General features: G+C 50.0%; 1 protein-coding gene across 2 annotated transcripts in view; it reads left to right on the top strand.

Annotated features, from left to right (window-relative positions):
- CDK18 (cyclin dependent kinase 18) overlaps window positions 1-15,824 on the top strand; it is a 74,554-nt gene that overhangs the window by 41,592 nt on the left and 17,138 nt on the right. For both annotated transcript variants that reach the window (XM_037885150.2, XM_043533735.1), the window contains exons 3-8: window positions 8,129-8,274; window positions 8,507-8,632; window positions 11,283-11,339; window positions 12,483-12,597; window positions 13,590-13,684; window positions 14,673-14,735. In XM_037885150.2, coding sequence (XP_037741078.1) covers window positions 8,129-8,274; window positions 8,507-8,632; window positions 11,283-11,339; window positions 12,483-12,597; window positions 13,590-13,684; window positions 14,673-14,735 — 602 coding nt within the window. The remainder of the gene's footprint in view (window positions 1-8,128; window positions 8,275-8,506; window positions 8,633-11,282; window positions 11,340-12,482; window positions 12,598-13,589; window positions 13,685-14,672; window positions 14,736-15,824) is intronic.

Raw genomic sequence — 15,824 nt, 5'->3', positions numbered from 1 at the left:
GCCGTAGAGGAAGGTGCGAGAACCCTGTAGTTATGGGATAACCTGCCCCCATTGTGTTCCTTGTGCATTGTCCAGTCTCGATTCAGTGTCCCAAGCAATGGGCTTGCCCGGTCTAGGAGATCTCACGTCTGGAAGCTCTTCCTGCTATTCAACTTAAGCTTCCCCTTTTTCCTCAGAGTCCTCCCTGTTATTGTTGACCTTGTTTTCAGAGATGCTGAGCCCCTGCATCTCCCATTGGCTTTTATCAGATTTGGGGGTGCTCAGCATGTCTAAAAATCTGGCTGCTTTAAACCCCTTTGTACCACCTTAAATAATTCCCTTCTCTGTGGCCCTTGCACACTTCAGCTGCTTGTAGACTCCTGTCCTCCTTAAGCCACCATGCAGCCAAGCTGATACCTTTGTGGCTCAGATGAGGATTCAGAGAGGAGATACCCCCCTTCTCTCTGTCTCGGTGCCAGCTTGTATCTGACCCTCAGGAGCCCTCAGCTGCAAAGGCCCCACGTCTGCAGCAAATCCTGCTTCCTCAGCGGCTTAGGAGCATGCAGTTGCAAAATATTTATCTGTTGTTAAAAAAGGAAGGGAGGGAAAATGGGGGTGAGGGGCTGGAAGGAGTCTAGGAAACAGTTCGTGCATCCATGTGATGCATGGTGTAGCCCACTGGCTGGAGCAGAGTGGCGGCCAGGAACTCCTTGCTTTCAATCCTAGCTTTGACGCTTGACTTCTTGTGTGCCCTTGGGCATGTCCCTTCACCTCTCTGTGCCCCAGTTTCCCTCTCTATCCAATGTGCGTGATGCACAGTGGGGTTGTGAGGCTGAGTTAACATTTGTAAAATGCTAAGTGCTATTCACAGGGCTGTGGCTAGGCGGCTCTCTCCCTCTCCAGCTACTTACCCCTGGGAGTTAATCGCAGTGGGATTTTGACAGGTTTCAGAGGAGCAGCCATGTTAGTCTGTATCCGCAAAAAGAACAGGAGGACTTGTGGCACCTTAGAGACTAACAAATTTATTATTAATAAAATTTGTTAGTCTCTAAGGTGCCACAAGTACTCCTGTTCTTTTAGTGGGATTTTGTTTGCACTGGAACCCTGATTCCCCATTGTCCTACACCTGGTGCAGTCAGGTACACCATGCAAAGTGAGTGTAACAGGCTACCTGGCTTTACCCCACATTGCATTGTAAATGGAAACACAAGATATAAAGCAGGACGGAATCAGGCCCGGGTTTTTATTGTGCACAAATCATGCTGCACTGGTGTAAGTCATAATCATGGTTAGCACAGCGCAGCTACCCGCGTGGCTGAAAGCCTTGTCATTCTGGTTGCAAATCCAGAGTCACTCCTGATTTGCAGTGGCATTAATCAGAGGCAAACCTGGCCTTTGCTTTGCCTTGCCTCCCAAGAAACAATGTATCGAGGGTGGAAAGAGGCTGAATGATCCAAGATCTGAGTGGGGCTCAGCCTTGCAAGCTTAATGGAGATTTAAGAGGAGAGTTCACACTTAGCGAGGTAATTAAAAGTTGTAACTCAAGCAAGCAGTGGAGGGTTTTGGCCCCTTTCCCTGGGAGTTCAAAGCTTGTTTTGGCAGAGGCAATGTTTAAATGTATTTATAAAAAGGGAGAGAGAGACTCGTCTAAGGCAGCTGCAGTGTCTGCCGTCTCGCTTTAATTTGCTTTGATATCCTAGGCAGCCTCATTATTCTCCGGATGTCGGGGTCCGCTATAATCCACATGAAAAGCAGAGCGGAATCAAACCGGCCCTGGCTTTCACTCACCCAGAGCCTGACATCATCTCCAACTAACACCCAGGCAGGGTGGCGAGCCCACAAATGTCCCTGTTGGAGCGTCCCCTTTCCCTATGCCTGCAGTTCGCTTCCACGCTGCGCAGGCACCTCGGGGTGGAGGTGTTAGGGAGTGGCTGCGTGCATGTGACCCACTTTGTCTAGCCCAGAGGCATTTGGAGAGGGCCAGATTCCAGCCTTCATTGCAGGGTCTCCGGGCTGAGATTCAGATCCCGGTCATCACACTTGGCTCAATCCGTGGCAGATCCCGTGCTGATTTCAGTGGGCGGTTTGCGCAGAGAGCAAGGGGCGAATGCAGCCATGATGAAGTAACCGCATTTTAAAGGACGCTGTCCTTTGCCGTCACGTGCAGCTCCTCTCCAGGAGAAAATCTGCTCCCTTTTAGGCCAGTGCTCCTGCAGTCGGCTCTCTTCCTTCCCCATCCTCTTTTCTCTCTTTCTCTCCCTCTTCCCCTGTCTCTGTGAGTCTTCTCTGCTCTTCCTTTTCCGTGTCCTTCCTTCCGTGCTGCAATTCACACCTTCCCATGGCTTTCCCACCCTCCCACCTTCTTTCTCATTCCTTCTGCTTGAATAACCAGCTGGGAAATAGTTCCTGTTGCCATTGTAGTGAGCTTTAGAGTTGTCACTCCAGTGAAATCAGTGGGGAACTGGGCAGCTCACGCGCCAGAGAGCTGTTGTATCAGGTATCTGCAGACTCAGGCAGATTTCAGTGTGTCACTTTACACTCGCTTCTCATTTGGAAGGTTTTCTTCTCAACCATGGGGGATAGAAACTTATCTGGATCCTGGAGAACCTGAGTATGTCACACAGGCCACATAAATCCATTGGGCAGGTTAGGTCCGACCTGCAAGCCATATGTTCAACACCCCTGCCTCAGTGACTGCCCCGGGGACTCTAAATGTATGTCTGCACTGCTGTAAAGCACCCAGGGCTAACCTATGTCAGCTGGCTCAGGCTTGTGGGGCTCCGGTTGCAGAGCTATAAAACTGCAATGTAGATGGTCGGGTTAGAGCCCGAGCTCTGGGCTTAAACCCGAGCCCAGATGTCTACACTGCAATTTTATATCCCCGCAATGAGCCTGCATCAGCTGACACGGGCCAGCCACGGGTGTTTTACTGCAGTATAGACGTACCCTGACAAATGCGATCTGCCGCTTGCTGACCGAAATAGGAGTTCTCTTTTAATTGAAACAGGTGTTCAGAGCCCAGGCCCAAGCCTGGCTGATGACCTGTGGTGTCTCTGTGGCCAGGTGCCCACTGCCCAGGCATGCATTCGTGCGGATCCTACAACAGAGCTGGATTAAGGCAGCCTCCTGGCCCTACAGTCTGAATGCAACAATGATCCGGCTGCTTCCTTCTGGGACGGTCCCCCTCACTTGCAAGGACTCGGGCGCGAGATGGAAACCAAGTCCCTCTGGGTGGACTTGGGAGGAAGGGTCTCTTGGTACCTTCATCCCCCTGAGTAGACTTATGCAAATCAGCACCACTTCAGGTGCTTCCACACCTCGTGGTGGGTTCTGATTAAGAATTCTAACAGACAGAGGCCAGACAAGAGCCGAGCATCCCTTGAACCCTTGGGCACCCTTATTACACCAGTGGCAGTGGCAGGGAACCACATCTGCCCAAAGCCATCCTCTCTTCGGGTCGTTCATCTGCTGCATCTCATCCGGGAGATGGGCTAGTGAAGCCAGCTTCGGCTGTGCCCTGCTCTGAGCAGTGCCCTCCGAATGAAGCTCTCTTGCTGATACCCAGCGGTGAGCTGTCCAAGTAGATTGAAGTCAGTGCAGTGAAAGCCGCGTAAGAAATAGCAGAGGGCTGTTTCCGTGCAGCTCTCGGCTAACGTTGTCTCAGCAGGAGGATGGCTGAGGGACGTGCCCTGGGCAGCTGAGCCGAGTGTATTTTGGTCAGGAACTCTCCTGCTGACATTTAGCCTTCTCTTGCTGAGTTATTATGTATGGGTGGGCGCTGTTACTTCGAGTGTTACATCCCCTGTGGATTCAGCAGTTAGTAGGTTTAATACAGAGGGTCCTGAACTAGAACCCAGATCTGAACTCCCCCCTGTTCCTTCAAACTTTGGCTATGGTCAGAATCAAAACCTGACTCTGGAGCTTAACTTCTCCTAATGTCAGGTCGTTTGGATTTGGGGTGCTAGTTTGGCCCATTCTAGTACTAGGAGCAAGCCACACGTTCAGATCGAGGGAGGGGGTTTAGGTAGAGCCCCATTGGGTTTGGGCCCAGCTCTGTTTCTGTGAACTACAGATTGCTAGATGTTAAGGCCAGAAGGGACTGTTCTGATTATCTAGCCTGACCTCCTATGTAACACAGGCCAGAGAATTTCACCTGGTAATTCCTGTGAAACTTGTGGTTGACGTGGGGCATCTTTTTAAACAAGGCATTCAATCTCTATGTAAACTGCAAGCGATGGACAATTTACCATATCCCTTGGTACAGAGAACTCCTTGGCAGGTGAAGCTTCCCTGCCATGCAGCACAACAGAGAGAGAGAAAGCCCACAGTCTCTTTACGCGGCAGTAGCATAGTGGTTGTGGACCTGTTCCATCTGCATTACAAAATGCTTGCCAGGCAAATGCTTTCCAATGACTTCTGTTGACAAGACCCTCTCAGCCTGGAGCAGCTAGCGGCCTTCAGCCTGTGGAGACACAGGGAGCGGTTTGGTGGAACCCGGGCCCCTGCAGAAACGTTTGTGATTCAGTTCCACTTGGCACCATGCTAGGGGGCCGCTGTGGTGACAGGCAGCCCCCCAGCAGCAGTGGCAGCAGCAAGAAGATATTAAGGGGAGTTAGGGCATCTTTGCATGGCAGGACACTTTCCGGACACTCCTAGTTCCCCAGGCTCACAGGGGAGGGATCTTGTGGCTGATACCCCATGGCAGGTCATGAGATGTCTCCCTGACTCATGCCACAAACAACCAGTGGCGCTCCCAGGGAAGGGAGCAGCTTGCCAGGGCCTGCTCTTGATGTACAGCATTTTCCTAATGCTGCCGTGCTCTGTGCTCTTAATGGCCATGCCCCTTCATCCCTCCCCCCGCAGCACTGGCCCTGGTGTTTGTCGCGTCAACAGTTTATCCTGTGCAGAGGGTAAATTGCAGTGTAATAATAATCAGTATTAATGGTGAGCCCAGGCTGAAACCTCAGATGTCAACGTGAGGGTGTTTGGAATTTGAACCCTGGTGTGAAATTCACTAATGGCTCTTAAGGATAACTGTCAGAGGGCAGTATATCCCTGCACAGAAACGCAGAGCTCTTCTGCTGATTCACACTAGCAGCCAGACCAGGTGGGTCCTACTAGCTTTAACCGAGGAATACAAAAACCTTGGAGTGTCTCTCTCATAAAGCAGAGAGAAGTAGGGAAGGGACAGAGGCCCTGCAGGGAGAAAAAAAAGGAAGGGCTAAACTCAGGAGGAAGCTTGGGCTGAGGGATGTGCTTTGTTCTTAAGAATAAGGGAAAACCTCAAGAAAGCAGGGTGAGCTTGGGACACGGTCTTTTTTTTTTTTTTTTAATAACTGTTGTTGAAACCAACCCTTGAGCCTATTCCAGAGTGATGTAACTAAGCCCCATCCACAAAGGCTTTAACAGTGGCCAAGGCAGTGTGTCTGGGCCCAGGGAAATGTTGTTAAGGAGGTTGATGGATGGATCTGTTTCGCTGGTTTTATGCTGCCATCCGTGCCTGTAGTATCTGGGCGCCTGCCAGGTAAAATCAGTAGCATTTAGTGAAGTCTCTGGTGGCAGCAGTCACCTGTCACCCCCCTCTGAGCTCTGCTGCCAAAGAACAGTTGGCGTCCTTGTTCCTGCCATGTCATGTAGACAGGTTAGCAGTATCTTGTGTTCCACTGTGTCAGAGGCTGCAGAGAGGTCCAGCGTTGCGAGCATGGGGATCTCACCTCCATGGTCCATGGCCACAAGAAGGTTGTCTTCTAGTGCCACCAGAGCTGTCTCTGCTGTGCCCTGGCTTCTGATGGGGAGACATCTAGGTTCATGGCTGACGTTGCATGCTGCTGGAGTTTGATGATTACTACTTGCTCAGTTATTTTGCCTAGGAACGGGAGGTGGGTGACAGGAAGGTAGTTGGAGAGATCTTCAAGGTTGTGTGATGGCTTCTTGAGGATTGGGCCATCTATGGCATTTTTCAAGGGGTTTGGGAGGTGTGTCTCTCTGAAGGAGACCCTGATTGTTTCCATTAGTGGTGGGCACAGTTGTTCTTCACTAGCTTTTTCCAGCGAGGGGGGCATGGGTCCATGTCACAGGCTGTGGGCTGTAATATTTTCCAGGGCTGAAAGAAATGGATCCTTAAGCAGCTAGAGAGCTTGGGCTGGGCTGCTGGAGGAGTTCAAGAACCGGGTCAGAAAGGAAGCTGTGTCTGTGAAGAGGGCATTTACCCTGAACAGCAGGTCCCCCATTTCTGGCCTCTTTGTTCTTCTTGATCTGTTAAAATGCCAAGCTCACTTGCAGCTCCTTCTTGCTAAAGGTGACAATCCTGTGGCTGGCTTGTGCACCCATTACTCACGCCGGTGAGAAGTTACTATTGTTAATTGTGTGACAGTAGAACCTAGGGACTCGAACTGAGGTCAGGGACCCATTGTGTTAGGAGCTGTACATGCACGTAGTGAGAGACAGCCCCTGCCCCAAAGACAGTACACTCCAAGTAAACAAAGCGTAGGGGGGATGCAGAGGCTCAGAGAGGGAATTGGTCACACAGCAGGTCAAGGACAGAGCAGGGAATAGAACCCTGGTATCTCTCTGTCCGACTCTCCTATCAACTCTGTCACCTAATGTGCAGACCTTTCTTCCCCTCTGTTCTCCCTCTCTCTGTTTCCTCAGCGAGCTGAGTTCTGTATCAATGACTGGTTTGTGTGAAAGGCTGTCTGTGCCAAAGGCAGTCGCCTTGTGTTGTATCCATGCCCTCACTGTGGAAGGGCCTGAAGACATTGTCATGTGTCTGCTGAAAGTCTTTTGTAAGGGAGTCAAATTTCTTCCACTAATCCTCGCAGGACGGTTTTGACTCCTCTTTAAATAGCCAAACTTCATTCAGAAACATCTAATTAGCAGAGGCCTTGTTTTGAATGGCTCTCTTGGAAATAATGCCCCTGCGAATTTGGAGAAGCCATCTCACAGGGATTCGGGTGACCTGTGTTGAACTCGTTAAACGTTTTACTGAGCCAGGGTCTGGGTCCCTGCGCTCCAGAGCTTCCTAGCAACCAGACGTTAATTGCAGACCAAGGAGGAATTAAGTGCAAGCCTAAAACTGGAGTCCTGAGGGAGCTTTGTGGCTTATTTTGTTCTGATTTCCTGCTTCTTTCATGGCGCCTGGGACTTGATGATGCTTCAGACTTGTAATCCTAAGAGAAGGGTTATTATTCGGAATCTCTTCAGGCTTCAAGAGGGCTGCTGTGTTTTAGGACCATTTCCCAGGACTACATAATTTGCTGAGACGTAATGGGCTGGGGCGGGGGAACTCGTACCTTCCTCGGGACTCTGCTGGTTTTACTGTGCAGTAAAGGACACTCTGTCTGCCCCCCTTTAATCCCATAGGCCCTTTGCTCAGAATCGTTCAGGTCCCTGGGAGTGAATAATGATGACGATACTGCTTGTGACAGGAGCTGAAGCTGCTCAGCGCCAGAGAGAGAAAGCCTTGCTCGTGGTGAGGAGTAGGCCTCGTTGAAGCAGGTGGTGCTCCATGTAGGGTAGGGTGCTAAGTAGTGTTTCCTCCCGCATAAAGCACTGGACTGGGACTCAGGAGACCACAGTTCTATTCCTAGCTCTGCCAGTGGCCTGCTGCAGGACCCCGGGCAAGTCACTTCGTCTCCCAGGGCTTCAGTTCTCCTCATCTGTACAATGGGAGTAAAGCACTAGCAATTAGTACTGAAAGGCAATGAGACTGAAAGCTCTTTGGGGCAGGGAACAGTCTTTTCAATCCACGTGTATACAGTGCCTAGCACATTGGAGCCCTGCTCCCTGACTGGGGCCCCTAGGCACCACCTCAGTTGTAACAGCAGAGGTGCTATAGTTAGTAGAAAAATCCTTAGCACTTCTATTCACTTTGCAAACACACATTAGCTCCTGCAAGCTCCCCCCGGGATGTAACAGTGTTGGCCCAGTGTTTTGGAAGGGAAACCTGAGCTGCAAAAAGGTGAAGGAACTTGCCCAGGGCCACAGAGGGGGTCGGTGTTAGGGCAGGGATCAGTGTCCAGGAGTCACCTCTCTCCGCATCCTGTACTCAGACTCATCAGTGGAATGTGATTGTCCCATGTATTGATTAATAGTGGCCTTTTGGTGCCGTCCAGTCTATCCACTCTGTCTCTGCTTCCTCTCTCATCAGACCTGGCACAAGGGCACCTGCAGCTGGGCCACCTGGGCCGGGGTTTCCGGGCAGAGCCAACCTCCATTTCCCCCTCGGAGGTGGAAGGCCAGTCCCCGAAAGCTGTGCGCTACCGAAGGAACAACCAGCGCCGCTTCTCCATGGAGGCAAGTACTGGGTGGGGCTGCACCTGTGGTGGGGTGAGGAGGAGGTGCATGGAGGAGGAGCTCCGTGGTTCTCATAGGTAGGAGGCAGTTGTCTAGGACGTGGGGTGGGGGGCATGGGGAGTATGTAGGCTGAGGTGAGTGGCTGTCAGGCACTGCTCCCTGAATGTCTGCTTAAGATTCTCAGCTGTGTCAGGTGCTTTAGACGCTAACTCTGTGCTGGCCCTGTCTGCAGGATGTCAGCAAGCGGCTCTCCCTGCCTGTGGACATCCGTCTGCCCCCGGAGTTCCTGCACAAGCTGCAGATGGACAATCCAGAGTTCCCCAAGACCTTCAGCAGGATGTCTCGACGGGCTTCCCTCGTGAGTCCCACAGCTCAGGGGGTCTGGGTCTGGGGGGAATTGTGTCAGGCCCACCACACTGTGCACGTATCCCACTGCTCACTGCTGTGTGTTTAAATCCTCGTGCACTCGTGTGCAAATTCCCATGTGAATGCCCATCCACCCACGTTCCCACACATCTCCACCTGCCCACGTGTACACACTGATGCAAGTAAATCGCTACTGCACACAACCACAAGTGTAAACCATCACACACTCATGCCTACACTTGCGTCAGTCCTCACCATGCACATGCTCGCACCTATGTGTGCAAATCCCATGTCCATGTGCAGTGCAAATCCCCACCTGTCTGCACGCATACTGCTACAGGTGCAAATCCCCTGCGCCACATGTGCCCACACCTGCCCCTCACATTCGTACACTCCCACGTGCCCACACTAGGGTTTGATTCTTTGAAAGGATGGGGACTGAAAGCCACTTGGCATTTAAGAAGCACCTGCTGGCGGCCACCGCTTCTCGTTAAAATGCGAACGCTGGAAAATAAGGAATTAGTCTTCGTACTAATTTCGGAGTTTCACTTTCTGTATAGCACAGCATTAGCATGTATGACGACTACAACACGGCGCCTTATTTACGAATATGCCAGCATGCTTCCTAGGCACCAGCAACACTCTGTGTTGCCCAGTCACTGGGGCCAAGGCCTTGGCAAGCCTTGGACAGATATCTAGCCCCAAGTGGGAAGAATGGTGTAAGCTGGTGTACTGACAGCACACACCTACTTGTGCAGTCTCTTGTATCTATTGAATAACATATACCTGGGTGAAGCGAGTGTGCTATAAATATTAATAATCCTGTCAATGAATAATGAGTGTTTCTGTAAAACTCTCCACATGGCAGTGTGCCATTCGTAGGCTGTCAGATCACCTCCAGCCTCCCTCACATTCCAACAGTCATGGTATTAGGTCCACCAACTGTGCAAAATAGACTGATGTCGCCGCTCCTGTGGGAGGCAGATTGTTCAGGGGAGTGTAGTGAAGCTACTGACACCATTGACCTCACAAGTCCCTAGTTCAAATCCACCTTGTGTCAGCAGCTAGACTGTAAGTTTCCCTCCTCTGTGTTTTGGTGGCTTGTGTGAAATGAGTGGGTGGAATGGGTGCTGATTGGAAAACATGGGGAGGAAAATGCAGGGAAAATGGCAGAGAAGCCAGAGAGACTGACCTCCGTTCTGTAGTAGGTTGGTTCCTCCCGGATCCCACTTGAAAGGGGGATTGTGTCCCTGCTGCAGCCTGTAGATGAATAGTCTCCAGGACTTGCCACCGGTTTAAAATTCACGCACCATTTTCCTGTCCAACTTCAATCAGACGACCATGACGTTCTTTATTCTGGGAGACGATGACAAACTATTTCTCTGCTCCATGGACGGTGACTGCACTGTTCCAAAACTCCCTGTCGAGTGACAGCTGTCTCTCTAGGACCGCCTACTGATGGAGAGATGTATATGGCATGTGTTGTAGTGATTATTATGGTACATATCAAAAAGTGGAAACCCACTGAACTTCCCTGAGATAAGAGTTGTATTTGTGACTGTCCTGTACGTAAACACATACCAGGTATGTGAGAGAGACATAATAGTTACGTCACAGGAACACCTATCCATAGGATTCTTTCGTCAACCTAGCAATATGTACACTGGGGCTTAGATTGGCTTAGCCACATCGCATGGGGAGCGAAATTTTTCACAGCCCTGAGCAATGTAGTTAGGTCGACTTAATGTTGTAATGTAGACCAGGCCTCAGAGATAGTCCCTGCCCCAAAATGTTTAAAATCTAAATAGACAAAGGCGGTGTCATTTTCCCATTGGGAAACTGAGGCACAGAGAGGTTAACAGACTTGCTGACGGTCACACAGAGAGTCTGTGGTAGGAACTCAACCCAGGTCTCCCGAGTCTCCATCCAGTGCCTTAACCGCAAGACTACCCTTGCCGTGGTTGTGTCTATGATAGTGTGTGTCTCAGTATAACTTGAAAGAGTGACCATTGCAAACAGGAAATGTCTCTTTCCTGGTTGGTTTGAAAAGTACCTGGGATCAAGGAATGGCATTCTACTGAAGATCAGATATGTGGGAATTGACTTTTAGCACAAGGAAGGGGCTGCCTACTTGATGTGATCCTAGGGTAGGTGTCTTTGATGAAAGCGGCATCACTGCATTTAAAAAAAAAAAAAAAGCTCATGTTTAAATTCAGACTTAACTGCTCAAATACCAGGCTGACGGGTGAGGAAGGGACAGATGGACAGAATGATCATGGAATCGTAGCGATAGGAGCAGTGGAGGGCAATATTTCAAGCCACAGTCATATTGCAGAAGAAGACACTTAGCGCAGTGATGAAGTTAATAGCTTGCGTCATAGTTCCATGGAAGGAGAAAGCAGGTATCATTTGTTTCCTTTAAGCAACCAGTCAGTTGTCGTTTCCCTGTGATTGATTGGCTGCCTGGCTGCTCTCCCCTGCAGATAGCAATAAACATTGTGTATCTAGAACTGCTACCTGCCTTGATTTATCTCCCCCCAAAGCTCATACTGCCCAGCCTCCTTGATGTGACCTTCAGCCGCAGGGCTAATCTTTTCTCGGGAAGGATATTTCCTGCTGATGTTCTTCCCTTTTCTTTGCAGTCGGACATCGGATTTGGGAAGCTGGAAACCTATGTTAAATTGGAAAAACTGGGGGAGGTAAGGAGAACGTGAAATCAACTCAACGTTGTAGATGAAGTTAAGAACAGAGCCCAAGCTGCAAAGGACAGACCCAGAGCCAAACTTCCTCAGTATATGGGAGTTTGGTCCTGGCCCAGTGTGAGTTGAAAGTAAAAAGAAATACTCAAACGTAGCACTTGCAGAGTTCTTTTGGGCCCAATCGAAAGACCATTGAAGCTGACAGGAATCTTGAAGTTGACTTTCAGGGGCTTTGGATCAGGCTTTTTATCTTCAAAGTAATTTACAAACACTCTATACAACCCTGCCCCGCCCCCTTTCTTGGGTAGTTAAGTGTTGTTCTCATTTTACAGTGGCAGAGAGGTTAAGTGATTTGCCTAAGGCTACAGAGGGAATCGGTGTAGAACTCAGATGTTCATGCTACCCAGGCTTGTTCTCGCGCCAGTAGATCATTCCCACCCTCTCAAACTAAACTCTTAAAGGGCCATTTTCAAAGAATGGTGCCTAAGATGCACCCACAAAGCCCTTGGTTAAACAGGCAAAAGGTTATCTGGCTGCTTAGATGGCTACTCTAAATGCAGGATTGTATTTTCCATGCTGACAAATTAAGAGGGTGCCTTCTGAGCTCCAGCCTTGAAAATCTGGCCTTCAAGGTTTAAGCCCAAAACATAGACTCCCCTCCCAAAACTCTGGGTTTACAAAAGGTGTTAAATTGTGCAAGGTAATACTGTATTTACAGGAGGGGAAATTACCGCCTGATCCACTGGGTTACTGAAGTATGACATTGAGTCCTGTGAATATCTTACTGTATGTAACAATCCCGACCACCTTTCGTCAGCCGGGATCGACAGCATAGGTCTCTCCCACTTGAGTTAAAGGAGCAACTCCATTAGATGGTAGCAGTAGTAGGTTATTACGTTCTACGTTAACCAGCCACTGGAGAGGGATTTAGCCAGTGTGCACAGTTGCATTGCTACCAATGTCACCAGTGGTTGTAAAATTATCTTGCCCTTGTTTTTCAATCCCTTCCATCCAAAGGTAAAAGGCTCCCATGGACATTGGTTTGTGGTACATGCAGGGTGTCAGATGCTCCCCTTAGCAGCCCTGCTCCATGCCATCCAAGTGTGAGTTCATGAGCTGCATTTCTCTGTCCCTTTCCCACAGGGCACCTATGCCACTGTCTTCAAGGGGCGCAGCAAGCTAACTGGGAACCTGGTCGCTCTGAAGGAGATCCGCCTGGAGCATGAAGAAGGAGCACCCTGCACAGCTATAAGGGAAGGTAAGGGGCAGTAGATGCTTTTAGTGCTAAAAGGCAACACACACAGGGATGGACCACAGCTCTGGGACTCGTGAGTATAAATGGTAGCAATTTATATCCGCTTACCAGATGGCGCTGCCTCAGCGCATGGGGCTAAACTTGATGCCTTCTCAAGATCCCTTCCAACCTGACATTTCTATGATTCAAATGAGCCCATAGTTAAGGCTACGTTTTAGTCACAGGTGTTTTTAGTAAAAGTCCTGGACAGGTCATGAGCAGTAAACAAAGATTCACGGCCTGTGACGTGTCCATAACTTGTACTATATACCGCTGACTAAATATTGAGCAAAGGGGCTGCAGGTGGTCTGGGGGGTGGTCTGGGGGCGCCGCTGGTGCTGGGGGTGGTCCAGGTGGCGGCATGCGGTCCAGGACCCCCGCTGGTCCTGGGAATGGGGGCCAGACGGTCTCACCCTGCTGGTGCTCGGGCAGGGAGGGTTGGCAGGGCTGGCAGGCTCCCTACCCAACTCCATGTGTCCCTGCAGCTCCAGTGGGAGGGAATGCCAGGGGGCTCCACGCGCTGCCCCTGCCATGAGCTCCTGCTCCACAGCTCCCATTTGTTGGGAACTGCAGCCAATGGGAGCTGCAGGGGCAGTGCCTGCAAGCAAGGACAGCGCGCAGAGCCCCCTGGCCCCTCCACCTAGGTCAGGAGCTGCTGGGACATGCCGGCCGCTTCCGGAGAGCCCCCATGACTGTGTGAAAAGGAGGACGCTGCCTGCAATAGAAAGTTAGTAGTGAATCAGACTTCCCTTAGGGTTGATGGGCAGCTCAGCCAGCCAATCCAAACCCACTCAGTCCTGAAGGACTGACTCTTCCATCTGCAAAACACTGACCTGGTCCATGAGGACCAGATGTTGGGACCCATCAGCCCTGCCTGGGCAGGTTGCCACCCCTCATGACAAAGTTTGCCGCCAATGGGTCCTCATGGCTAACGCTGTCTTCTTCTTGCCTTGCAGTTTCCCTGCTGAAGAACCTGAAACATGCAAACATTGTGACCCTCCATGATTTCATCCACACGGAGCGCTCCCTCACCCTTGTCTTTGAGTACCTGGTGAGTCCCTGGGCTGCTTGCCTGGGCACTTGGTCTTGTGCTGGGGCAGTCTGGACACCCAGCTTTTCTCCTGCTGAGGGAGGGGTGGGGGCTCCTTCCAGACATGGGAATGGTTTATGGAATGATGAGAACTGCTGGTTGCAACAAAAGAGAAAAAATAGCAGAGAGAATCACGGGGAACAAAATTTTTTGTTTTTCAAAATTCTGAAAATTTCCAGACTTTGAGAATTCCCTGACCCGCTTTGTAATAGGTCAAAAAAGGGAACATTTCACAGTAATTTCATCAGCTATTTCCCTGATTTTTTTTACGTTACTATCTGTTTATTTAGAAGTATTGATGGGTTTATAAATCCTTGCCATGTAAATATCAGATACAAAACAATCAACATTACAACAATGAGATTTTGTTTAAAGAGACATTATGCAGGAATATAAACATCAGATCGCTCTGTGTACCAACCAGGGAGTTACCACATTGCAGAGTGAGCATCATTACAACACCCACACAGTATTAACATTTGATAGATAGGCCTGGTCTCTTCAATATGTGCAGTCAGAGATTTCACTCAATTTTTTTTAATTAACAAAATATTTATTCACTTCTAATAACAATTGTCTGCTCTGAGCTCCTGTGTAACGTGGGCCATAGAATTTCACCCAGAGATTGCTGTATCAAGCCTGTTCACTTGTGTTTGAAATGAGGGAGGCAAAGTTTTCCTAGCCCTCCATCTCCACCCATTCCCCCTAGCCACTTGGGGGAGGGTTTGGGATGATCGTAATGGTTCTTTCTGACCATAACCTCTGTAAATCTGTGAAAAAGGTCTCAGGGTGTGTTAAAATTATCTGTGAGATTTAGCCACCCAGCCCTTGTTAAACCTCACTCACCAGGCTCAGCTTGACCATCGCCATGTGTTGTCAGTAACTTGCTGGGCACATGGTTATTCACGGTCACTTAGAAGGTTCCTTTGGGACGTGCTTGTCGTTGCAGGACAGTGACCTAAAGCAATATCTGGATAACTGCGGGAACCTGATGAATATGCACAACGTGAAGGTACGAGACCACTATCTTGCGGAAGGGGTTTACAGACTCTCAGGGGATGCTCTATGGTGGCCATGTTGAAGACCCAGGGAACTGAAGCAAGTTGCATTGCAGTCACTGGGGACTCAGACATTCACACTCAGATTATTCAGATTATCCGATCCAGTGTGCATTATCATGTTCTTCTCAACAGTGAATTAATCTGCCATCGCGCTGCCCATTCACTTAGCATTGTTAGACGCCTCTGAAGTTCCTCACCATTTTCTCTGGCCTGGACTAACCTGAATAAGTTGGTGTCATCTGTAAACCCTGTTCATCCCCTTTCCTCAACCATTAATCAATAGTTTTACTAGTTATCTGTATTACCGTTCATCCGAGGGCGATTTCATTTCCTTCCTAGCATTTTATTGCAGGACCTTGTCAACGGATTTTAGAAAGTTCTCGAGACAGAGACTCTACCCCTTGTCCAGTTCCTAGTAGAGTGGGGTGTTTGGTGTTAGTCTGGTGGCAAATGAGGAAACTGACTTCATTAAGGACAGAATGCAGCTACGCTGCGGGGAGGGAGGGCACACTTCATAACTTCTGGAGACCGAGCTGACTGCACACCCCAAGAGCTCCTTGCATCCCTCCAGTCCCCTCTATTTCAGGGCCTCCCTGCAACTACTCCTTCATCTCCCCCCACCAGGAGTTCTGTGTGCCCCCCATGTCCCCTCCACCATACCAGAGTTCCTCATTCTTCCCCCCACCCCTGTTATGGACTCTGTCTGCGCCCCTTCCTCACATTCCCACCTCAGGGCTCTGTGTATCCCTCACCATATCAGGTCCCCCGGTTTCCCTCCTCCCACCAGGAAAGGTGTGGGCCTCCCATTCCTCACCACCATTGAATTTTGTCTGGGAGGGGAGTTATTCAGGATGTCAGCGTGTTAGACTGTCTTGGGAGGATGAGCAGGGCTATTGTTATGCTGGGCAGCAATAGGAGGGGCCATGAATTCACTTATTTAATCTGTAAACAATTGCAGAGGTGCTTGAAGCTGTGGCCGCGCTAAACAGATGTCCGGGTTGCTGTGCGTCCCTCATTTCCCCCCTTCCGGTTTTCCCTAA

The sequence above is a fragment of the Chelonia mydas genome, chromosome 21 (genome assembly GCF_015237465.2).
Source record: "Chelonia mydas isolate rCheMyd1 chromosome 21, rCheMyd1.pri.v2, whole genome shotgun sequence".
Taxonomy (NCBI): domain Eukaryota; kingdom Metazoa; phylum Chordata; order Testudines; family Cheloniidae; genus Chelonia; species Chelonia mydas.
This window is presented reverse-complemented; position numbering and strand designations above follow the sequence as displayed.